The sequence below is a fragment of the Manacus candei genome, unplaced genomic scaffold, assembly GCF_025592945.1.
Source record: "Manacus candei isolate 608988 ecotype Guabito, Panama unplaced genomic scaffold, ASM2559294v1 h1tg000015l, whole genome shotgun sequence".
NCBI lineage: Eukaryota > Metazoa > Chordata > Aves > Passeriformes > Pipridae > Manacus > Manacus candei.
This window is the reverse complement of record NW_026138063.1, coordinates 1,613,567-1,638,350: the sequence shown is the minus strand read 5'-3', so window position 1 is coordinate 1,638,350 and position 24,784 is coordinate 1,613,567. Positions and strand designations below refer to the sequence as shown.

Sequence of the window (24,784 nt, the reverse complement as noted above, 5' to 3'; positions counted from 1 at the left end):
TGGGAAAGTTCAGCAACTGAGCTCTGAATTTATATTTCATTTTAATTACGACCTTTTAATTTCAGAACATTAAATTTCTGCTGCAGCCTTGCATGACCTTCCCCACAGTGCTTTCCCACCCGGGCTTGCTCCCACATCCACATTTTGAGGGTTTTTTGGGATATTTCTGCAAACATTCCGGGAAGGAGCCACACTCAGCCAACGGAGCGGTGGGAAACGGCTCCGAATCCCTGGATATTTCCCACCCCTCAGCCCAGGGAGGGAGATGTGCAGGGTTGGGATGTGGCCACCCCACGTTTGCCAGCGGGGCCGATCCCGGAGCTCCCGGCTCCGCGTTTTTCTGGGACACAAAGGCAGGATCTGTAACTCGATGCTCAATTTACCCTTGTCTCGTAGGAGATTTTTCCCCCGCTAATTGATAGAAATTAAGCCATTAATCAAGGCCCCAGCCATCATTCAACCCAGGGAAGATGAATCCAAACTTTCATCATAACCACCTTCCCCATTTTAGTGTTCATTAGCATTAATTTTTAATGCAATTATGCTCTTCTTTTACGCTGAGCTCATAAATTACGGCTCTTTTGTTGCTCGCTGGCCTTGTAAAATCCAAGGTAATGCTTTGTGCTCTGATCTTAAAGGCAATTACTGCCTGCCTCTATCTTTTCCATCTGCCCATCCCAAATAACCTCTGGGTTGTAGGTACAAGCTCACCAGGGCAGACCCGACACGGAACGATTTGTCTCCGTGAAACCCACACCCGGAGCTGTCTGACACGGGCAGGGAAAGGATTCCTGGGATTCTGGGGCACACCCCGCTGCATCCAGGGATCCCACAGCACAGAAACAATGGGAAAATAGGGATTGTACATCGGACACAGGGAATCAGCTGCTTGGATGAGCACACCGAGGCCCTGCAGGACAGCAGGGCTGGAACTTGGAGGCTCTCCAGCTTTTCCATGGATCATGTTGTGTTTACACTTCAAAAAGTGCTGCTGGCACGTGCCCAGTGCTTATTTTTTTTCCCCCTGCTGCCTGTTAGAGTGTGTGGTGACACCCACGGAGCCCTTCCAGGGGATGCCACGTTCCAGGGATCCCACGCTGGCACACGGGGTCGGGAACTTCCAGGCTTTTATTCCCAGTACATATATTGATCCTCAGGAGCACAGCAGGGGAAGGGCACGGCAGCTACAACCACCTCTGGTTGCCCTCAAACACTGTCTGAGGGGCTCCAGAGAAAATGAAACAGAGATTAGGAAGATATTGGTTGGTTTTCATTATTTTCCTGCTTTTTTTCCTGGGTTGGGCCATTACTGGGATATGAAATAACACCACTCACAGCAGGTAAATGTCTGCCTAGCACCAAGAAAACGTGATACATCCTTAAATTCCCATTTATCTAGGCCTCAGCCAGCATAAATAAGGCAATTCCCAGTTAAATCTCATTCTCATCCCGTAGATTCACTCCATGCCCTTGGAAAAAACACCTCTGTCCAACCCCGTGTGACGTTGGCACGACCACCCAGAGCCACAGAAAACCATTTTTTTATCAGAAAAAAAAAGACTCCAGACCAGGAATTGTGGTTTAAGCAAATGGATCTGGATTTCTGTCAAACATCACCAAAGGCACAGTTTTTTACTTTCCAAGAGGTGACTCCCATCCTTTCACTGCCCATTCCATACATCCCTGGTTATTTTCTCCATACATCCCTGGTTATTTTCCCTTTAGAAACAGCTTTTCAATAAGTAGCTATAAATTGTTGTTTAAAATGATTGCAGTCAGATAACTAATTACCTGATGGCTTCACAATCCCATTACCTGACCTATCCTTTAGCACAAATAAATGCCACGAGACGACAGTAAAACACACAACACTAATGAAGTACAGAAGCCATCTCTGTTCCTCATCTGTCTGAAATGTTGAAGACAATTTCAAGACTTTTAATTTGTAAAAAAAAAAAATATCATAAATTTCCTTGTTGGAAAGTCCATAAATTTATCTGTTTCACTATTAGAATAGTAAACCTTTGACTAGACCTGTTGTAATTCCTAAAATAAAATTACTCAAATGCCAGCTGAAAATAATATTTTTGTATTTATCAAAGATTCGTGGAATGGTTTGGGTTGGAAGGACCTTAAAGTCCATCCTGTCCCACCCCCTGCCATGGGTAGGGACACCTTCCACTAGCCAGGTTGCTCCAGCCTGGCCTTGGACACTTCCAGGGATCCAGGGGCAGCCACAGCTTCTCTGGGCAACCTGTGCCAGGGCCTCCCCACCCTCCCAGCCAGGAATTCCTTCCCAATAGCCCATCTAAACCTCTTCTCTGTCACTGGGAAGCCATTCCCTGTGTCCTGTCCCTCCATCCCTTGTCCCAAGTCCCTCTCCAGGTCTCTGGAGCCCTCCTCCCTCTCTGGAGCCCTTTTAGGCCCTGCAAGGGGCTCTCAGGTCTCCCCAGAGCCTTCTCTTCTCCAAGTGAACATTCCCAGCTCTCCCAGCCTGGCTCCAGCCCTGGGAGCAGCACCAGGACACCAGGCTTGGGGTTCACCTGGGAGCTCTGGAATACAAAGGGGCAGGAGATGATGGGCAGGACAAAGCAGGTTAAAATTCAAGGAGCACATTTCAAAGTGATTATTAATTACAGCAGCTTTAATCAAAAGCCTGGGATTGATTGCTCCCACAGCCATTATCCATGGGGGGCTATTGATCCCTCTCCTGATTCCCTTTCCCTCACTTTGCCCAGGAGGAATGTGGGCACAGGGAGTGGCCAGCAGAGGTGCCACATTCCCTCCTGCCATGTCATCCTTCCCAGTTTTCACCAGCATTGTTTGGATGCTCTTCCTAACACGTCCCAAACTTCCTGGTTTTTATCTCAATCCTTGATTTGTTCCTGCTTATTTTGAATTCTGAGCCATCAATATAAAGATTAAACAGGGATAAAAGAGGATCCCAGGGTGTGCCAGATGCTGGGACAGCCCCTGGGACCTGCAGCCCAACACCAGGAGTCTGTGGTACACGAGGGACACCAGGGTGGGGCAAAACCTGCCACTGCCCAGGCAAAAACCAGGAAAGATCTGAAATGCCAGCTTTGGTAAGACACAAAAAGCTCATTCACATATTTATTCTACATATATTATGGGTATTAAATGATTTGAGGACTTAACAGGCTGAGTTCAGGTCTTTGCCACCACAATGAACTTCAACAAAATTTACTGAGATAACTGATGACCTAAGGCAGGAACTAATGAACTAAAGGGCATCCCAATATATTCCTGGGTTGGTGAGTAAAGCACTTTAACTTATTAGAGCTGCCTGACCTCATCCCATCAAATCTTCTCATGGTACAGCCAACCTGTGGTTTTAACATCAATCACACCAAGGGAAGAGTCCTTTAACTCTTACTAAAGGAAGTGGGGAGGGAAAGAGGTGCTTTTGGGGTCATCCTGTGCAGGGCCGGGAGTTGGACTCCACGATCCCTGTGGGTCTCTTCAACTCAGGGTCTTCTGTGGTGCCCATGGATAAAGTGCTGGTTTGATTCTCCACGTGAGAACTTTTGGCCAACAGGTTAAAGATGAGTATTAAAAAACAGAGCTTATCAGCTGGGATCATTTTAGACTTTATAATGACGGGATTTTCTAAAAGTTGAGTCCTCCAGGTTTTCTTGCATGTTCTAACTTTGCTTCTATGACCCCCCCCATGACTCAAAATCACAGAATCATGGAATGGTTTGGGTTGGAAGGACTTAAAGCCCATCCAGTGCCACCCCTGCCATGGGCAGGGACACCTTCCACTAGCCCAGGTTGTTCCAACTGGCCTTGGACACTTCCAGGGATCCAGGGGCAGCCACAGCTTCCCTGGGCAACCTGTGCCAGGGCCTCACCAGCCTTCCTTTTTAAAATATTTTAAATAAACTTACATATCTGATATGAAACAATAGGAGTAAAGATCCTTCAAAACCACCTGCTATGTGCTCATTTAAGGTTAATTGAATTAAATCCATAACATGAGTTGTTTTAAAAGCCCATTTAAGCTACAGCAACACGTTCTCTCACTTGTAGAGGGGCTCAGTTTTCCTGCTCTGAGTTAAATCCTGTTAATCCACGTGTTCCAACATGGCATTCCCTGCCAGAATACAAACCCATCTTATTATGCTCCACCCCTGGAAGTGTCCAAGGCTATGGGCTAGTGGAAGGTGTCCCTGCCACGCACTGGATGGGCTTTGAGGTCCTTCCAGCCCAGTTTGGAATTCTGGGACTCTTCAGACCTGAAGAGTTTAAGTTTGCTAAAGGAAAGCCCCCACAGCAGCATGTTCAGCTCAGTAAAATCTGGGAATAACCCCCCCGGGCTGGGCTTTATTCCCTGCTCCAGGCCCAGCTGTGTCTCCGGCGCATCCCCTCCCTCCCTGCCCACGTGGCTCCACCGCCAGGCCCACTCCAAATGCTATTTTCCAAGCATGTGCCACACGACTTGTTCACATAAATGGAACAAATTAAACTGTCTCCACACATATCCCCTCGCATTTGTAGCCCTCATTCCTCTCCCCAGCACGTGGCCCAGCCGCCGCATTATCTGGGAGCGGGGCCCGACCTCGGGATATTGGATTGTGCCGCAGCTCTCCGGGACTGAACCGCCGGGAAACGCTTCATCACCCGCCCCCCCCCCTCGCAGGCAAAAATCAACTTTAAATTTGCCCTGATGAAAAATCAATAACCTGGTAATTGCCTGGCTTATCATCGAGCGAGGGGGACGAATGGGGAAGCGCCGCTCGGCGTCGGCGCAGATTCCAGGGAAACGCGCGGGGCTTTCGGGATCGCTAAGCCAGGAAAGGGAAAGGGCTCCGAGTGATAATTAAATCTCCTCGTGCTGATTGTGCTGCCAAATTTATTTCCCCAGAGTCTATCAAAATGTTGCAGTGCCTACAGGGGAGGAAGAACGAATCAATTCAACCCTGGGCCGGCACGCGCCGGGAACGGGGAATGCAAATTCCAAGGGAAAGGCACTAGGATAACACCCCCCCAACCCCCCCCAGCACAGCACCACCCTCCCACCCAGGGCCTGGCTGCCAAAAAGTCCCATTTAGCACTGCTGGTTTTCTGGGAAAACTTCTTTTCCTTGTCTTCTGGTGCGTGCCCAGCTCCTCCTCCCCACGTGGCACTGGGAATGTGCCCCTGACAGTTTCCATGGAATATTTAAAACTATTATTATGCATGGGACACTAAGAAAAACGGGCCCAAAATCTCTCCCTAATGTTGACCAAAACTGGAATTTTGACTAAAACTGGAATTTTAAATCCATATTGGACACAAACCCACCTACAACTGGAATTTTCAATCCATATGGGACCTAAACCCACCTACAACTGGAATTTTAAATCCATATGTAACACAAACCCACCTACAACTGGAACTTTCAATCCATATGCAACACAAACTTACCTACAACTGGAATTTTCAATTTATATGGGATATAAACCCACCTACAACTGGAATTTTCAATCCATATGGGACATAAACCCATCTACAACTGGAATTTTACATCCAGACAGGACTCGCTTTGGATTTTTCCATCCTGGCTCGTGGCGGGTTTTATTCCAATTTTTCCATCACCCACTTCAGCCACTTGGAATTTGTCTGGAGTGAAAAATCGAGTCTGGTGGGTAAATCCCCTTTAGATTTTGATGTTTTCCAGGCACTCCCAACCCAAGGCACCAAAACCCAAGTAGGAACAATCCAACCCTCGAAAACGCTCCCGGAAAAAGTCACATTTTTGGTTAATAGACCTAATTTCATGCAGCAAATTAACATAACCCCCATGGAAGTGCAAATGTAATCAAACTGAAAAATTCAAATGAGGCCGAGGGAGCCCTTTTTCTTTCTTGCTTTGCTTTTTTTGTCCCTAAAAAAAAAAAGAAAATAAATCAGCATTTTGCCGCGTGGCCTTCGAGCGACGGTAATTAAAACATTTAAAGCAGCACAAGCCCCCCAGTCTCTAATCTGGGCTGGGGTCAGCTGGCTGCAGATTCTAATTTGTCCTCAATTTTTTATTCATGCCAGGGAAATGCTGCATATTTAACAGGGAACCAGCGGGAAGGGGCAGAGCTGGGCTGGGAGGTCAAATAATTTGATTTCCGAGCAGATTACAGGGAACATCCCCCATCTAATCTCAGCCCTGATTCGCCAATAAAGTGACAATAAAAGGAATGTTAAGACACCCTCGCCACGGGGTGAGGGAGAAAACCACTTTTTATGGGGTGGGGAAGGGTTGTTTCATTTGTACAATTATTTTCATTGCAGCTCCTCAGTAGAGGTTGAAGAGGAATCCCAGGAACTCACTGCCCACGCAGGCTGGAAGTTCCTTTTGAGGAGTTGGATTTAAGCAAATAAAATGAGGGATTTTAGGGAAGTCAAAAATTTTTTTAAAATCGTAATTTAGAATTTTTTATGAAAAGACTTTATTTTATTTTATTTTATTTTATTCTACTTTATTTTATTTTATTCTACTTTATTTTTAGCAACTGGACGTGGCACTCGGTGCTCTGGTTTGGTTGACCAGGTGATGACTGGTCAAAAATTGGACCTGGTGGTCTCAGAGCTCTTTTCCAACCAAAACTATTGAGATTTTTTTTTTTTAAATGACCTTTGAAAAAGGTTTACAACAATTTACTGATGACCTTGTGGATATTTCAGGCCAACACTGTTGCTTGAAGATGCACAGACAGAATAAGGTGTATCAGGTCAAAACACGGGTCAACTGTAGCTGGACATTCCTTCCCATTTCCTTATTATTTCCTTATTTATTGGCATTATTCCAAGCAGAAGGGCTTGGGAGAGTAGGCAGGGAATCCCAATGGACAATTATGCCCTTAATGAAATAGGTGAATTAATTAAAAAAGTCAAAGATGGGTGACAAGGTGGGGTTCAGTCACAGGTTGGACTCGATGGTCTTGGAGGGCTTTTCCAACCTCAGGGATCCTGTGGTTCCAAGAGGGTTCAAACCCACCCACAGATGTTGTGTGAGGAAAAACAACTAAGAAAAAAGGCAAAAATCTTTTTTTCAAGAAGAAGTTGTCACTGGGGCCCAGCATGGACGGGATGGGGAAGGGAACACATAGGAAAAATGTCCTGTTTGCAAATCCATATGGGACATAAACCTGCCTGCAACTGGAATTTTAAATCCATATGGGACATAAACTTCCCTAAAACTGGAGTTTCCCAGTGTGCAATTTCCCTGGATGTCTTGCATGGCCTTGGGATGCTTAAACTCTTCATGCACAATTTAATTAGACCTTTTATTTTCCAGGGAAAATGCACCACTTTGCTCCTGGTTGGGAACTAATTCCTCAGCCAACTGAGGAATTTGAGGGAAGAAGCTTCTCTTCAGGAATCATTTTCTATTCATTTTAGAACACTCACAACTCCTTCAAAGCCACCACAGGACAGTTTTTATGGGGCTCATTAATAAACTGAAAAGAATTCCTCCCGTTTCCCTGTAAATTCCCATTGTTCCCAAGTCACAAACCGCCCCTTTTTTCTTCCCTCTGCCTCTCCATACTCCCACTTCCCTCCCCCTGTTGGCAGAGCAATTACTACCACATGTGTCACTCACAATGGGATGGAAGGGGAAAAAACACGTTCTTTTCCAAATATTCCCTGCAAATTTGTGCCACTGGCACCCAAGCACCTCATCCTGACAGCTGGAGCCTGGCTCCGGGATTCCTGCAGGTGGAGGCTTCTCCATGGGCCCAGCAGAGCTGGATGGCTCCAAAATCCAGGAATTACAGTGGGGAGGGGGGTACAGCTGGTTGGTTTGGTCCCTTTTCCAGCCAGAATTCCAAGCGTCCCTTCCTCTTCCTTCCAAGGCACGTCTGGGATATCCCACTTTTCCACTTGCCTTCAGTATCCTAAGTACCTTCTCCAAGTAGGATCAACTTTGAGCACCAATTAATCCCTCTCAGCATCCCACAGGCCCAAAGTCAAACTCCTGAATGATCAGAACATTTTGATGTGGAATGAAATTCATGGCAGCCGTGGATTCAGACAGGGAATTTTCCTGAGTTACCTCTCGTAAGGAAATCATGGAATCCCAGAATGGTTTGGGTTGGAGGGACCTTAAAGCCCATCCCATTCCACCCTCTGCCATGGGCAGGGACACCTTCCACCAGCCCAGGTTGCTCCAAGCCCTGTCCAACCTGGCCTTGGACACTTCCAGGGATCCAGGGGCAGCCACAGCTTCTCTGGGCAACCTGTGCCAGGGCCTCACCACCCTCCCAGCCAGGAATTCCTTCCCAATATCCCACCTGACCCTGCCCTCTGGCAGTGGAAAGCCATTCCCTGCATCCTGTCACTCCAAAGTCCCTCTCCAGCTCTCCTGGAGAGCACTGGAAGGTGCAAGGAGCAGAGGACAGGGAGTATCAGGAACATTCCCATGGACACTGGAAACACAGCCAGGAAGGGAAGCCCTTCCCTGTATTTCTGTGTGTTTGAGTCAAACAGAAACTCATGGAAGTCACATTGAAAGGATTCGTTGCAATCTGAACAACTGGGATATCTCCTCAGGGACTGGGATTTCTGTCCCAGCTCAAGTGAGGAACTTGGAGGCTCCTGGGATGGCTTCCCTTGGCTCCCTCACCGTGTTGGAAACGACTCTTCCCATCTCTCCCTGACACACAAGCAAAATCCATCTGGTTTGGTTATTCCACCTGCTGCATTCCAAAGGGAACAGCTCTGATCCCACCAGCAAAATCCATTTGGTTTAGTTATTCCACCTGCATTCCAAAGGGAACAGCTTTGATCCCACCAGCTTTGAGGGCACCAAATTTCAGCAAGAAACACGTGAATTCATGTCATGGCATCCCACAGACTGAACACCCAAATGAACTGCCAGCTGTAGGGAAATCCCACCATCCCATTGGAGCTGGGACCCTTAAAAACCATCAGCTCTGACTTACTGGGCTTTAGTTTGTCACTGAGTTGCAAAAAAATTCCTCACCTTCTTCCTTTCTCCTCTTGGCTTCCTCTTCACTTCTCTCCTTGGCCTTCAGGGCTTCGTCTGCTTTAGCTAAAAGGAAAAGAAAAATGACATAAATGTTACAATTAGTTCATTTATCCTATAAAATCATAGAATCGCAGAGTGGTTTGGGTTGGAAGGATCTCAAAACCCATCCAGTGCCACCCTTTGCCATGGGCAGGGACACCTTCCACCAGCCCAGGTTGCTCCAAGCCCCGTCCAACCTGGCCTTGGACACTTCCAGGGATGGGCAGCCAACAACCTGTTGCCAAACAACATTTCCCAGGGTTCAAACCTAATTTCAGATTCCTTTTTCAGGGTCCCACAAGGAAATCCACGTGCAGGAGAGAACAAGGACTTTGTCCTTCACGTATTTTATTTAAGGATTTTCCTACAGGTAAGAAGCAGCATAAATGGGACTCTGGGGGGTAATATTGGGTCAACACTGGGGCAATAACGGTTGCAAATGAGTTAAATTCAAACCCCTGCGTTCATTTTTTGTTCAGTAAAACTTTGGAGAGACTTTTGAGAGGGTTTTTTTTGCTTTGGACACAGACCTGCCCACCCCAGTTGCCCCCAAAGCAACCGATAACGACCCGAACCCGGAGCATTTGTGGAGTGGCAGCTTTGCTGCCATAGTGAGTAATCCAGGAGACCTGTTCTGGGGATAAACCACAAAGCAAACAATATTTTCAGGGATGCAGAGCTGCATTTAGAAGAGGAGTCAAACCCCTCTCACTCAGGACTTTATTAGGCAGAACACAATTTTCTCTTCACTCCAAATCACAGCAGTGCTCCTTTACTCATGTTACAACAATATTCCTTAAAAAGAATCCTTTTCCCTCTAGAAACCCCTTCCCTTATTACTTAATTATCTACTAGTTGCTCAACTGCAGGGGTTTTCAAACACTTTACTACAGATGTTAAAGAAGATTAAAAATATACAGCACAGTAACAAGGGACTATCAATATACTCTGTAAATTAATTAAATTTCTGTTCTAGCACATCATTTATTCCAAAGCATTAATGTCTCAAAGGAGCCATTCTCTTTTATTGCCATCTCACTGCCTGATGAGTGAACTAAGTGAGAATAAGCCTCTAATAACATTATACTTGATGAAATATTAAGTTTTCAAAAGTATCAGCAGGTCAAAAGAACCAAAAATAAAACAGGAGTTCAGGGTTTAAACCAGGCAATAAAATCACTGTAAACTGGGGCACAAAGGGCAAAACCGTGGCCAGCTTTGCAAAGATTTAGTCCCACCACCTAGTGAATCAAGCAATCATTTCTAAAAATCAAATTCAGATCAGGAGGGGGGTGAAGGGGTCGTTCCAACCTTTTTTCAGCCAGTGGTTACACCTCAAAATGCACAACGTGAACAGGGTGTTACAAATGACAGGAGTCATTGCACAGACTTCTGGTTCCAGTTACACACTTCTGGTCCCATTTCCACACTTTTATACATACTTAGACAACACTTAAAGCCCTGAAATATTAAAACTTTTCCACCACCGAAGATCATTACAAGAATCTATTAAATCAGATAATAAAACCAAACCAGGGGTAACTCAAAAGACTTTTACTTCATTTACACTTTATTCTCCTTAGTAAAAGGACAGGGATAATAGAAATTCCATTTAAATTCAATTTGGGTGATATGTGTAATTGTAGCTGGACCCCTTGAGTCATGTAAAATGCTCAGCTTATGTTTCTCTCAAATTATCCCGCTCCCATTCCCATCCCGCTCCTTACGACTGCCTTCAATATGTATTAGCAGAGCTCATTAGGCTGGAATTTAATAATGCAAACATCAGGTGGGTTTCAGGCCCCTCCATTATCACACAAGATGGATTGCTCCCATCGCTCGTGGGCCAACTGGGCACAATTGAGATTCAATAAACTCCCCGGCCCAAATTGGATTTATCTCTTCCCTGCTCCACTTTGTTCCTCCTCCCCGGTTTGCTGCTGCACAGGAACAATTCATTGGGCACCTCGGTGCTTAGCCAGGCAGGAAGATATTAAAACACACGTGGAAGGTGCTGTTGGCCAGTGAATCAATTTGCAGCTTGTATTTGGGAACTTTAAATCACTGGATTCCAACCTTTGGAGCTCCAGTGAACCTCTGGAGCTCCAGTGAGAACTTCCGCTGCTGAAGCAGAGCTTTGGCCTTCCAAGTCCTGGTTAATTAGAGGGACAATGGAGCAATTTAGGAAGTATCAGGAGGACAATTCTCTACATAAAACTGCTAATTAACAACAATTTAACTGATCCCATAAATGCCCAGAGCAGTCGGTCCCTGAGGTCACAGGGCACTGTCCACTGCCACCAACAGAGGCACTGAGACCACGAGTTGCTTTAGGGATTTAATGCTGAATATTCCCTTAAAATACCTTAAATTTTCAGTCATTATTGCACAGAACTCCAGAATGGGGCAGGTTGGAAGGACCCACAGTTGTCGTCATTCTTCTTTTTCTTCTTTTCTTCTTCTCCTTCTTCTCTTCATTTCTTTTTCTTTTCTTTGTTTCTTCTTTTATTTCTTCTTCTTCTGTTCTTGTTGTTTTCCTCTTTTTTCTTCTTCTTCTTTTTCTTCTTCTTTTTTCTTCTTTTCTTCTTCTTCTTCTTCTTCATTATTATGCTGATGCCAGTGAATATATTGTTGTTGATGTTACTATTATTATTATTATTAATAATATGCCAGCAAATATTTTTATTCACTGACAAAGTGCCATTAAAAGCTGAGATTTATTTTGACCAAATCAAGCTGCAATCCAACCACACCCAAAGATCTTTACAACTTGAAGGTTGGACTTGACCATCTTGGAGGTCTTTTCCAACCTTAACAATTCTGCCAATCTATAACTTATTCTAAGACATGACAGCCCCTCTCTGCTCCGCGGGTTCTGTTCTATTTTAGGGTGTGCAGGAGCACAGTCAGCCCTTCCTGGCCACTTAAAAGCACTTCCAGGAGCTGATGTTTGGAAGAGAGCTCTGCAGAGCACTTCCCTGGGCGGGGGAGGACCAAAGAAGTCACCTCAGCAAAAGCCTGGCTTTGATTGATCCAGGTTGGTTGGAGCTGCTGAGGCTGCTCCCGAAACGGGGCTTCCTGCAGGAGGAACAGCCAGCACAACAAAGCCTGGCTGCTTCCAGAGCTTTCCAAATCCCAAATCAATCAGTGACGAGCTGCTTGAGCTGGAAGCATTTCAGGGCTCGTCCAACCCCAGCTTAAAATCCCCATCCTGCTGCTGGATGTTTTTCCTGGGGATGGGCAGGGACAGACAGAAGATGCTGGAGAGGTTTATCACTAAAATATAAAGTTGTGAATGCAGATATCTGCTGGTGGACTCTTAATACAAGCACAACAGTACTTTTAGTCCATTAATTAACACAACAGTTTTGGTGTTCCCAGGTGTCCCTGTGGAAGGGCTGGTTCCTGGCTGGGATCACTGTGCTGGATGCAGCACAAAGGGGGAAAAAGTAAATCCTAACTTTGCAATGAGAAGAAACTCTGAGTAAAGAGTGTGGACGTGTCACCCAGACAAATAAACACAGAAGTGGAACAATATTGCTAAGTTACAACAAAGACAATGAGATTTAATTAAAATTAAGCTGCATTAAGTACTTTTTCTGTTATTGAAACACCCCAAACTAAGCCCAAAACACCCTTCTTGTTTCCATATGCACTGAGAAGAGAAAAAAGAGTTTATAAACTTTCCAGCCTGGGAAAAGGAGAGGGTGGGTGTTTCCATCTCTCCTTGATATTCACATGGCACTTTCCACAAAGCTGAACAAAAAAACACTGCAAAAATCAACAGATTTGGTATTAAAACACCAAAGAGATCTGGTGTAGGAGGGGATTCTCCACCGTGGTTCTGTGGCTCCATTGGTGCTGCCACAGCACAGGATTGGCCAGGGAAGGGAAGGGAGCTGGGGAAGGAGAGGTTGAGGGAGCTGGGGGGGCTCAGCCTGGAGAAAAGGAGGCTCAGGGGGGACCTTCTGGCTCTGCAACCCCCTGACAGGAGGGGGGAACCTCTATTGAACCTCTGGGGTGGTGGAAGCCCTCAAGGTTTGGGAAGCACAGAGCCACTCCCTGATGGATGGATGGATGGATGGATGGACATTGGAGTGATGCTTCAATCCTGACCAGCCTCACACTGTGCTGAGGTAAAACAGTCCCAGGAAAATCTGTTAATTAAAAGAAACCCAAAGAATATGAATTATTCCAAGGTAGAAATTTGGGGCTGGAAAGCACAGCAAAGCTCATGGAAGAGCCCCTGCAGCAGAGCCCTCTCCCAGCACCACGGGAGAAGCAGGGAAGGTGCACGGAAAAGGCTCAGCCTCACACTAAGAATTCATTTTACTGTCAAAATTCAAACAAGAGGAGTGTCAGAACACCCACCAACTGCAAACCACAAGGCACTTGGAAAATAAACTAATTCAACATAATTGTGGACTGTCCAGCTCTTCAAAGTTGAAAATACAAGATGTATTTGGGGAAAAGAAAGCACTGAAACTCAAAAAACACACATGGACATCCCATCTAAAGATGCAGCCAAACCATCCACGATGCTCATCAGAAAGACTTCACCCTTTCTTTTAAACACAAACATTTTTGCACTTATAAAATATTCAATCAGCTCACATAGAAAAATACAAGTAGAATCCATTATTAATTTACAAGGCCCTGTTTAATTTACATGCTATTTTTTTCTGGTATATTAAATTTATCAAGGCTGGTGGAGATCCTCCCTGCTGAATATTCATGGGCTGACGTGGAAAATTATCTCTTCTACATCCAACAAACTCCAACACAAACTCCAAACAACCTCTTGCTGTGACACCACCAGACACGCTTTTTATCGTCCCAATTTATGCTGGTTTTCTATATTTTTGTCTTTTCAGCTCATGATATGAGAACATTTCCCCCCAGATTTAAACAGTACATTCTTAGAGGTCTTCCCATCCTAGAGGGCTTTTCCAACCTAAATGAGTCTGTGATTCTGTGAGTCTGTGATTCCATGAATCCATGATTCTGGTGGCCACTTGCCCAGTCCATCCATAAACACGGCCCCTCTCACTGCCACGAGGGCTCTGTGTTTATCCCTGTCCTCCCTAATTAGGTTGTAATTCCCAAACACCACAAGTTCCTGCCATTGCTGTCCCAACTATGACGTGTCATTTAATTACCCCAGACTCCAATTACAGATGCTGGAGATTCCTGAGCACGAGGGTGGATCCAGAGCTCACAGTCACAGTTAAAAATTCCCTGTAAACCCAAATCTGTTTGCAGGGAGTTGTTATCCCACCGATTCTTCCCGGTGTAGGGTTGTTATTTCTCGCCCCTCACAGCCAGACAGGTTTTCCAGAATATTAAATGTATTTTTGGCAGAAGATACATCCAGTACCACGTGACTCCACTAGAAAAACACAAGCAAAACCCAAAAGTTTTCTTAGTCTTATAACCAAGATATTTGATATATTTAATACATATTGTATGTTTGATATATTTGATATATATTGTATAACCAAGGTATTGGTATTTATTGAGTATTACCAAGACATTTGTCTATCTTGGGTATAACCAAGAGATTTAATATATTTGCTATAACCAAAATATTTGATATATTTGCTGTAACCAAGGTACTTGTTTATACTGGGTATAACCAGGATATTTTGAGTATAACCATGAGATTTAATATATTTGCTATAACCAAGGTATTTGTCTATATTGGGTATAACCAGGATATTTGATATATTGGGTATAACCAAGATATTTGATATATTGGGTATAACCAAGATATTTGTCTATGTTGGGTATAACCAAGATATTTGTCTATGTTGGGTATAACCAAGATATTTGTGATGATTTTTCGTGCCAACCAGGCAATTTCTCACTAGTTTCTTTAATTGTTACCATTTCCAGGAGGCAGCCTGTGGAAAACCTGCTGGGCAGAAATGGCCCAGGGCCAGGAGAAAGCAGAGCACGAAGGAAATCCCACAAACCCGCCGACCACAAAACAGCTCGAGCGACTCTCGAGCCTAAACGGGTTAAATATTCAAACCCAACTTCTCTGGAGAGAAGGAGGCACGTCCATCCCTGGCCAGAATATTAACATGCTGGTCAGAAACCCAGGAGGGAGCATCGGCTGAGCAGGGACACGGGGTGTTGGGCAGGGAAAGGGAAGAGCTGACAGATCAAATCCCGCTCCGGCGAGCGGGGCCGACCTCCCCGAAGACTGCCCGGCTCCCGGTGCCTGCCTGCCGGATTAAGACTGCCTTTCTCATCACTTAATGCTTATTTTCATCACTTTGCTTAAAATATTGATAATCAATTAGGGCTACGTCTGTTTTGCCACAGAATCTGTGTCACAGTCTATCAGACTGTCAGGGCCAATTCAATCCTCATTCAAAGTTAATTTTTGCTTCATAAATCTGCCTTTGGAGGAGTCATTAGGCGCCGAACATCGCCCGAGGTGCAATCACCTATTCTCTTTCATTAGAGGCAGGCAGGGAAGGTGAGGGAGATTATTAGAACTTTGGAATGATCACAAAGCAGCGTGCTGCCTGTCACATCCCCCCAACACTTCATTCATCTCGCCAACTCGCTGCCAACGCTTAAAATGGACATTATTCATGACCATCTGTGACACGCTGAATATTCCGGAGCGGGAGTGATGGAAAAGCCGTGCCCTGCTTGGACTGGGAAATTAATTCCGTGGTCAGAACAATTAGGAAGAGAACAAACTCGGTTTGGGGTGTTGTTTTTAGCCCTCCAAGACGTTCTGCTGCTGTTTCAGGAATGTGGTTTTTTAAACGTAAATCCGTGAGGGGAAAAACAGGCTGAAAAGGGGACAGGAGGTTGTTGGGAAGGAAATGGCAGGAAGTGACAGATAAAATAAGGGACATGGGATGTTGGGAAAGAAAAGGTAAGAAGTGACAGATAAAATAAGGGATGGGGTTGTTGGAAAGGGAAAGGTAAGAAGTGACAGATAAAATCCTGTTCCAGCGAGCGGGGCCGATGACCCCAAAGATTTCCCCATATCCCAGTGGCTGCCTCCTGTCTAGGGTGTGACCCCTCTAGGTGGTCAAACCCTGTATTTCATGGTCCTGAAGAACAATGTGCATTTCCTTTACTGTGGAAACAAGTTGTTGGGTTGGTTTTTTTAAGCAATTCCCAAATTTAAGTGTTTCTAAAATGCAGCCAAATGAGATCCCCACACTGGATTTGGATGAGCTGCCCCATTAAATTACAGCACTTCACTCCTGCTGGACAAGCAGCTCAGCATGGGGAATAGATTTCCAAAATCAAATGTATTTATTGCTCTTTCTCTCCTTCCAAGGAGCACGTGGCATTTTTAAGGGAAAAACAGCAAAAATGCTGGTGCAAGACACCACCATCCCAAAAATTCATTAGACTCCACCATTTTCCATGCACTATCCTTCAATCCATGCAAGGGTTTAAGATGTACTTTAAGGACCAGTCATTTACATCTAATGAAATAACATCAAGTAGTTCCTTGAATTTCATTACCAAAGTCAAAAGAACAGTAATTTACATTTTTTTCCCTGGTATAACCAGGAAAATGGTGTTACCATTAGCAAACCTCTCATAGCCTCTGTTGTTCTCCTCCCAAAATATCCTTATTTTCCAGAATTAAGGACCAACGAGGCACAGTTCCACTGACTCCACTCGAGCCAAGCACATTTACCCCAGCTGAGGGTCTGGCACTCCACATTTATAACAATAATCCTAGTGAAGGCTTAATCAGCAGATCTTGGCGAGCTACATTCATCTATTATTTAGGGCACTCCTAATTCCTTTCTTTCTGCCACTGTTTCCCCCACACACACACGTTGGATAAAAAAATCCAACCGAAATATGTTTTAACTCTGAGGATGAACTGGCTCCAATTGCTTCCATGGCTCCTGACTCACTGCAGGGGTTGCTGTGGAATATTCCAAAGGTTTGCTGCCATCCCAGAAAAGGCTGTGCATTCCCCACCTCTTCTAATCAACTGATGCTTCTCCTTGGACCTGCTGCCCCAACCTGCAGCCGAGCTCAGGAAAACAGAGGAATTGGATGCAATTCCTGTATCCTCAGATATTTAGTCTTGGAGAGGAAATTAGTTCTTGGAATAATTCAGTCATTCCAATGGAAACGTTTAAATGGCACCTTCTATCTGAGTTTCTTTTGGGGAAAAGGGGTGGGAATCATGGAATCATTAAGGTTGGATCATCAAGTCCAACTGTCAATCCAGCACCACCACCACGTCCTCGAGTGCCACATCCACCACATTCTGTGAACGCTTCCAGGGATGACTCCAAGACTTCCCTGGGCAGCCTGTTCCAATGCCTGACCGCCTTTTCCATGAAGAAATTTTTCCTAAAATCTAATCTGAACTTCCCCTGGCATGACCTGGGGCCATTTCCTTAACTCGAGGCCACTTCCTTAACTTAAAGAGGAAAGAAGAGCTTTCTCTTCCTTAAGGGAAGAGGAAGAAAGAGCTTGGGAAAGGAAAAGGATGGCCCAGAGTTAAACATTCCCCTAAACTACTGAGCTAAGAGGCAGCAATTTTTAGGAGGAAAAAAAAATAAATTCCAAGTATAAAAACTGAAGGAGTAAAGGGTTATTTTTTATTACATCCTTCAGGAATCATTTTCAGCTCAACTGGAAAACTGAGAAGTGGTTGATATGAAATACTCCAATTTTGATACAACTTATTTAAACTGTTTTTATCTGGACTTGTTTCTTTCCCCCTGGCACAGCATGGATAGAAAAGGAGAGGACAGTGGAGGGTCTTCTGCTCACAGGGATGTCACGGAGCTGGTGAGCAGGTGAAAGGAGGGAGGCCAAGTTGGTTGGGTTTGGAGTAACCTGGTCCAGTGGAAGTTGTCCCTGCCCATGCCATGGAAGAAATGCTTTTAAAATCATCATTAAAATTATGAAAGATAAATTTAGGTTGGGTTTTTTCCCCTCGATGGCTTCAGCACTCCCAGGAACCAGCCCTTTCCTGTGAGGATCTCAGACTAAACCTGCAGGAAGCCTCTTGTACAGCAGGTCTCAACCAAGCCCTCCATCTCCATGGACTGTGTTCCATCCTACATCCCACCTCCCAAGGGACACTCAATCCATCCTTCTGGAATGTGCCAGCTCCAATTTCCCACTGCACCTGCATGAGAAATCAGCCCTGTGTTGGACCAACCACGGACCTGCACAAGGAAATGTAACAGTTTGTCCATATAATTTCACAAATAAATTAAAAAAGCAATTGCTTAAAATATAACCACTAATAAAAATTATTTAAATGATTTCTGGAAAAAAACCTGGCACTGTGCCTCAAATCCAGTTGTCATTCCAGCCTGTGGATTGGGAATGACAGTTGGCTTTTCTCCTCAGGGTTAAGGGCAGAATTCTTGCTGACAGCCTGTCAGCAACCCTGAAAAATTCCCTCCCAAAACTTCGATCCCAAACGAGCCCTTCTTTCATCTGCCAATTTCCCAACGTCAGGAATCACCACGTTAAGTGGAAATGGAGGAGACGACAACTCAGTTGCCACGGAGAGGAAGCCAGAAACCACGGAGCACTTCCAGCTGATCCCAGGGAACACGGCTGGGAGGAGCCAAACCGGCCCCAGCACCTTGGAACAGCTCTGGGAATTCCCAGCTCCTGATTCCCAACCGAAGAAAAACATAAGGAATAAACCACATGGAATAAAGCTGTGGGAGTGGCTCCCATCGGTGATGCTGCCAGCACAGACCCACCCAGAGCACAGGGGTGAAATGCCCTTCTGCCCTGGCAGGTTCACATCAGGTTCACAGGAGTTTTTGGAAATAAACCTTCATAATATGTGAGTTTAATTCCCCAGATTTATTCCCGGGCACAGGCCCATGGACACCACCCATGACCAACAGTCTTTCCCAGGAACAACAACTGGAAACCACCAAAACCAGTGAGAGCTGCTGACCCCCGTGGTCCAGATAACAACAAATCCTGAAGATAATTACCCACATTCACTTCCCTGCTCTTCCTGGTGCAAGATCCAGGCACCAGCTGCAGCCAAATGGGACATGGCAGGGATAAAACATTCCTGATCAGCCTCAGGTAGGGCAGCCAGGGAACACTCCAAGGCAAAGAGAACTACTCCATGTGACCCCAACCAGGAGATGGAAACACCTACTCCTTAGAAAACGCTTTGGGATACTTCCTAGATGAAAAAAGGACAACTTTTATTCCTTCTCTGTGACTTTCTGAACAGAACCACTCACTAAGAGAATAAGAGAAATTTGGGATTTCCTACTGCAGAATAAAATTAACAATATCTAAAAGACAATATTGATAACACACAAATCCACAAGGAACCCACAGGAAGCATTTTAAAGGCTTTTTTTCCAGAAAGAAGGAACTTTGTTCACCCCACTCCTGATCACCTCCCACTTGGACCATGACATTAATGAAAAAAATCTTCATGAAGCAACGAAAACCAAAAAGGATCAAAAAATACTTTTTGTAAGTTATTTTTTAAACCTGTAAGCCCATAAACACCAAGACATCATTAAAGAAAGTGAGTATTAGCACCAAAGAGTGTCAATCCATAAAGATCTTGAACGGGGCATTGGAAAATCAGGAACCAAGGTGGAAAACTCCTGGGTGCGGGTGCGGGGAACTCACAGGATTTACTGTGCCATAACTGCGGAATCATGAGACAGGAATCCAAAAGAACTTGACATCTGGCACCAAAAGGGGGAGTGTGTGTCAAGGAAAGATTTGTGGGAAAGACCTACAGCCCATGCCAAGGCACACTCGATTACACCGGGATAGCCTTGGGAGCGGGAACGCGGGGCCGGGAACGCGGAGAGCACGGAACTCATCCCGGCGGCAAAAATGATGGGAAACCCTCCGTTCTCAGCTTGTACTGTTAACTACTGCAATCATTTACTGTACTCAGCATTATTAAATACTCCCCCAGGATAAAAGAGGTAAATATATTGCTTAAATATTCAGTGGCTGCTGTAAAATCTCATTCCCGATTAAGTGATGAAGATGAAGAAATGCTGCTGAAAACAAACAATTTATCTTCCCAGTGCTCCTGGAATGCTGCCAGGGGCTCTGTGGGCTGGAATTCAATAGCTGCATTAAAAGGAAACTACAGCCCTACAACACACGGGGCTGAACATCCCTGAGTAAACAGTTTGCTGCACTGAGGCTTCAATAACTCACCAAGGAATCTGGGCTCTCAAACGTTTTTTTCGGGAGTGTTAGATTCCTCAAATAAATGCTTGTTTTTAAAAGTCCTAGTAGAGCCCATTAGAGTGAGTGGGAAAACAGACAGGTCCAAGCCTGAAAAGCACCAAAGGAGTGATTTCTAGGAGAGATTTGTCATCTCTGAGGAAGGCACCTCCAAGGGCAGATCTGATAATATACACCTGCATTTCCTCTGCTCATCTGCAACCTTGAGAGATCCCAACCGGCTCTCACAACTCTGGGCAGCATAATTTTACTTCAGACACATGTGCATCTATATATTTGTATAAAGCTGCAATGAAGTAATAAATAAACAGCCTCAGTCAGCACCAGAAATTCCATAAACTTTCCCAAATTAAGTTTTACTTACAGCTGGCTTTAACTTAGGCCGGGAGCGCTCTGCAAGCTCTGCTGCTGCACTTCCAGAGCGTGTTTCTGTCATTCTTAGAAAACAGAAACAATTTGAAATATTAAAACCTCCCTGAAGGTTGAATGGAGAGGGGACACACAAAACCGTGCAGAACTGGTAGCAGAGCCCCTCTGCTGAGGCTCAGCATCCATCCAGAAGGATCTGGCTGTGAACCTGGATGTGCACCCACGGGATGTCTGTGCATGGAATCTGTGATTTCAAACCAAGATCTAAGATTTGTGTTAATCACATATTCCTTAATTGCACTGCTTTGGGTGGGTGAGACCTTAAAGCTCATCCAGTTCCAGCTGTGGCTGCCCCTGGATCCCTGGAAGTGTCCAAAGCCAGGTTGGACAGGGCTTGGAGCAACCTGGGCTAGTGGAAGGTGTCCCTGCCCATGGCAGGGGTGGGGCTGGATGATCTTTAAGGTCCCTCCCAACCCAAATCATCCCATGATTCTGTAACACAGTCTTTTAAAAAATCATCACTTCTTGGGGGATAAATTTCATCGTAACGTTTTTTGACACAAAAGATTACTTTTAAAATTGGCACAAACGTTGCAACCAGCGTAAGAACTATCCCTGAAAAACACATTTAACTGCTTCAACCCCTGTTTTCTCGCAGCACTTGATTTCCACTCCTTTGAACAGCCCCAGTCAATAACAACCAGGCCAGACCAGTCCTGAGCCTACGTGGTAAAAGCAGGTACTACAGCAGTGCTGGTCGAAGGGGCTGTGCCGGGCACGGGTCAGCTCAGGGAAGCATCCCTGTGTCCTGGAGCCGCGCTCCTCGTGCCCTTCCCGCTCTCCCGGGGTCCCGGGGCATCGCCCCCATCGATCCCTTCCCGTCTCCAGCCCGATCGATGCCGGGCCAGCTCTTTAATTACACCAGTGCTGAGGGGAACTCATCGATCCCTGCTCTGGGGGACACTCCACTGCCCCCCAAAGCTCAGCAAAGCCAGGGAAGCGCAGGGCGGCGGCTCCGGCCGGGATTCATCCCGGAGCAGTGCCCACGGACAGGCCAAGGAACTCTCCTTGCTGTGGGCTGGGAGCTCCCCCTGGCAGGTGTCACGCTCTGAGCGTGGGCTCATTACTCTAATTAATACAATATTAGCAACAGAGCTTCCTATCGATCCCTGACCCTCCTTTCCAATAGGAAATTCCAGGCTGGGAGGGAGGGATGTGGAGACCAACAGGTTTAAGGGTTTTAATCCACACCAGCTCTATGTTATCATTCCTAAAAGTCCTGTTGATTTCTTCCAACAGCAAAAGGGATTTTACTATTATCCTTCATTAACTACTTTGTTACCAGTAAATCAATTTTAAAAATAGTTTAAAAATACCCCAAACAGATATATTTTAATAAATATGAATAATAATAAATCGATTTTAAAAATAGTTTAAAAATACCCCAAACAGATATATTTTAATAAATATGAATAATAATAAATCGATTTTAAAAATAGTTTAAAAATACCCCAAACACATTTTAATAACTATGAATAATAATAAACAATCTAATAACATTAATACACAAAAATGAACAAGTTTAAATTAATAATGAAGCTGAGGTTTGATTTTAACAAAATAAAACTTATAGAACCACAGAATCATTAAGGTTGGAAAAGACCTTCAGGACCATCGAGTCCAACTTTCAAGAATTATTTATGTTGTTATAAAGTAAAATGTTTCTTTCCATCACCTAATGATGAAAACATCTAAATATGAATGACTGCATATGGAATGTACTGTCATGTGCACATTTCATGGATATAACACAGAAAAAAAAGACAGTACTCCTGAAATCATAATAAAAGTGGGAAGTATTTGAAATTTTTGATTCCCCCCCCCCAAGTTTACAGTGCACCAGGGATGTTCCTTATTAGCAGGATCAATTCCACACGGATCAAATCATACAGGATTCCCTAATCCCCCAACTTTGTCCTTTAAAACTCATTTAGAGCCTCATTCCCCCTCTCTGGAGGGGTGGGCAGCACTAATGGGCACCCCCTGCCTCCCCCCCAGCTCTGCCTTTTCATTCCCTATTCCCACAGGTGCTTCTCCTTGGAAATGCCCAAATGGCATCAACCTGTTGTCCAGCACATCCCTGAAAAGCTGAGCCTGCTGGAGAATTCTCCCAGGAATTGAAGCCCTGTGACCACCTCAAGCTGTTCCTCTGGCTGGGGGGGGAAAAAGAGTCAGGGGGAAGTGAAATAAATCTTATTTTAAGGGAGGAAAATTCCGAGCGGGATCGTTTAAAGTAACTCCTCGTGTGCCAAATACATCACTGCCTATAAACTGGGGAAAAACTGGGAAATATCAAGGGTTGTGAAGGTGCTAAAGGGGTTTTTTGTGTTTAAACACAGCGACAACGTGGCTGTTAACAAAACCTGACACTTGTAACACAAACCATGTCGCATCAGGTGCTGCTGCACACAGTCCCTGCCGAAAAATTGGGGGGAAATTGGGAAATGTGGAGTGTTTTGACAGTGCTAAGGGAATTTTTGTGTTTAAACACAGTGATATCGTAGTTGTTAACAAAATCTGAGACTTCTAATAGAAAATATAAAATATAAACACGTTACTTGGCCTGCAGGGGACATCAAAAGCTCTGCCCAAGCCCAGCTACAGCCCTTACTTTGTAAAATATCTTGTATTCCTCTTGAACACGTTGGGTTTATTTCCATGCCACAAAGGGAAGGAAGGGCTGCACTGCTATTCCTGTGGTGGCACTCAAAGCCCCATTCCCAAGGGATGAGATTGGAAACCACCACCAGGACACCCACAGGATTTGTCCACCTCGGCAGGAACAGCCCGGGGAGGGAAGGGGGTGTCCCAAACCAGCTCCTGAGGGAACATCCGAAAAGAAATCTGTTTTTAACACATAAAATGACACCCCATTCCGCAGGTCTCTGCACACAATCTTAGTGCCAGGGGAGAGGAATTCCCAGCAACAATATTTAGGGATTCCCAGCACTCTTTGCAACTATAAATCCACTAAAACTAAAAATCCACTGTCAATATTTGAGGTTATTGCAGGGCCAGATTACAGGAATTCTCCATAAAAATATTTAGGGATTCCCAACACTCTTTGCAACTCTAACTGTCAATATTTGGGATTATTATTCACTTCTAAGATTAGGTAAACATGTGCTGCTGGCTTAAGTTTTCCAGTGGAAATGGTGAACAGTGCTGAGTTCAGCTGGACTTGATGATCTCGGAGGTTTTTTCCGACCTTAATGATTCCATGATATAATTTTCTACTCGGAAAAAGAATCAACTTGTATTTTCACACCAAAAAAAAAAAAACAACAAAACCACCACAGAAAGAAAAAAAGCTAAACATTAAATTGCTGCTTCAACAAACTGTTATTCCATGTCTCACCAGTCCATTAAAGGCAGTAATTTAATCAGTTTGTATTTTCTCGGGAAAATCTCATTCAGAGAAATTTTATTGCCAGCGATCTAAATAGTAAATACTTATTATCCCCTCCAAATGAGGTTTTGCTTGCCAAGGGCAAACCCACGGCTGTTATTGGAGAGCTCTGTCAGAGCACAAGAAGTTAAAAAGGTTATAAAGATCCCATTAATGTCACGGCACTGTCGGGGGAGGGCCTGCGAGTGCTCAGTAATTGAGGCCTTTATTCAGTGTATTAGCACGGCCAAGGGCCCGTTAATAGGGTGCTTTAGGCTTTATTTGCCTCAGCCCCATAATCACCTCCACACAGTGAATCCTGTAAATTTATCTGCTGGAGAGCACCGAGGGTTTTATCATCCTGGGGAGGCTCAGGCTTGGAATAAAATGGCAATAATCTCCAGCTTTAAGGCAAAGAGGAGGCACAGCCCGTGGGGCCAGGAGCAAGTGGTGATGGGGACTAATTGGGGACTAACTGGGGACAGTGACATGGGAAGAGCACTGGGAAAGGGGACAGGGAAGTGTGTGTTTCACCACAAAAACGCTGGGAATAAGGATGTAAAATAAGCTCTGAACAGTCAGTCTGTAATGCTGAGAAACCTGGAAATGGTACAGCCCAAAAGACAATACTAAGATAGATAAAAAGTAATATATTTCTCACTGGGAGGGTGGGCAGGCCCTGGCACAGGCTGCCCAGAGAAGCTGTGGCTGCTCCTGGA

The 24,784-nt window shown here is 44.9% G+C and overlaps 1 protein-coding gene across 1 annotated transcript in view; it reads right to left on the bottom strand.

The window, feature by feature from the left end:
• The window catches only part of RSRC1 (arginine and serine rich coiled-coil 1), a 106,841-nt gene that overhangs the window by 6,903 nt on the left and 75,154 nt on the right, over positions 1-24,784 (bottom strand). Inside the window, exon 7 of the mRNA XM_051781294.1 lies at positions 8,984-9,052. Coding sequence (XP_051637254.1) covers positions 8,984-9,052 — 69 coding nt within the window. The remainder of the gene's footprint in view (positions 1-8,983; positions 9,053-24,784) is intronic.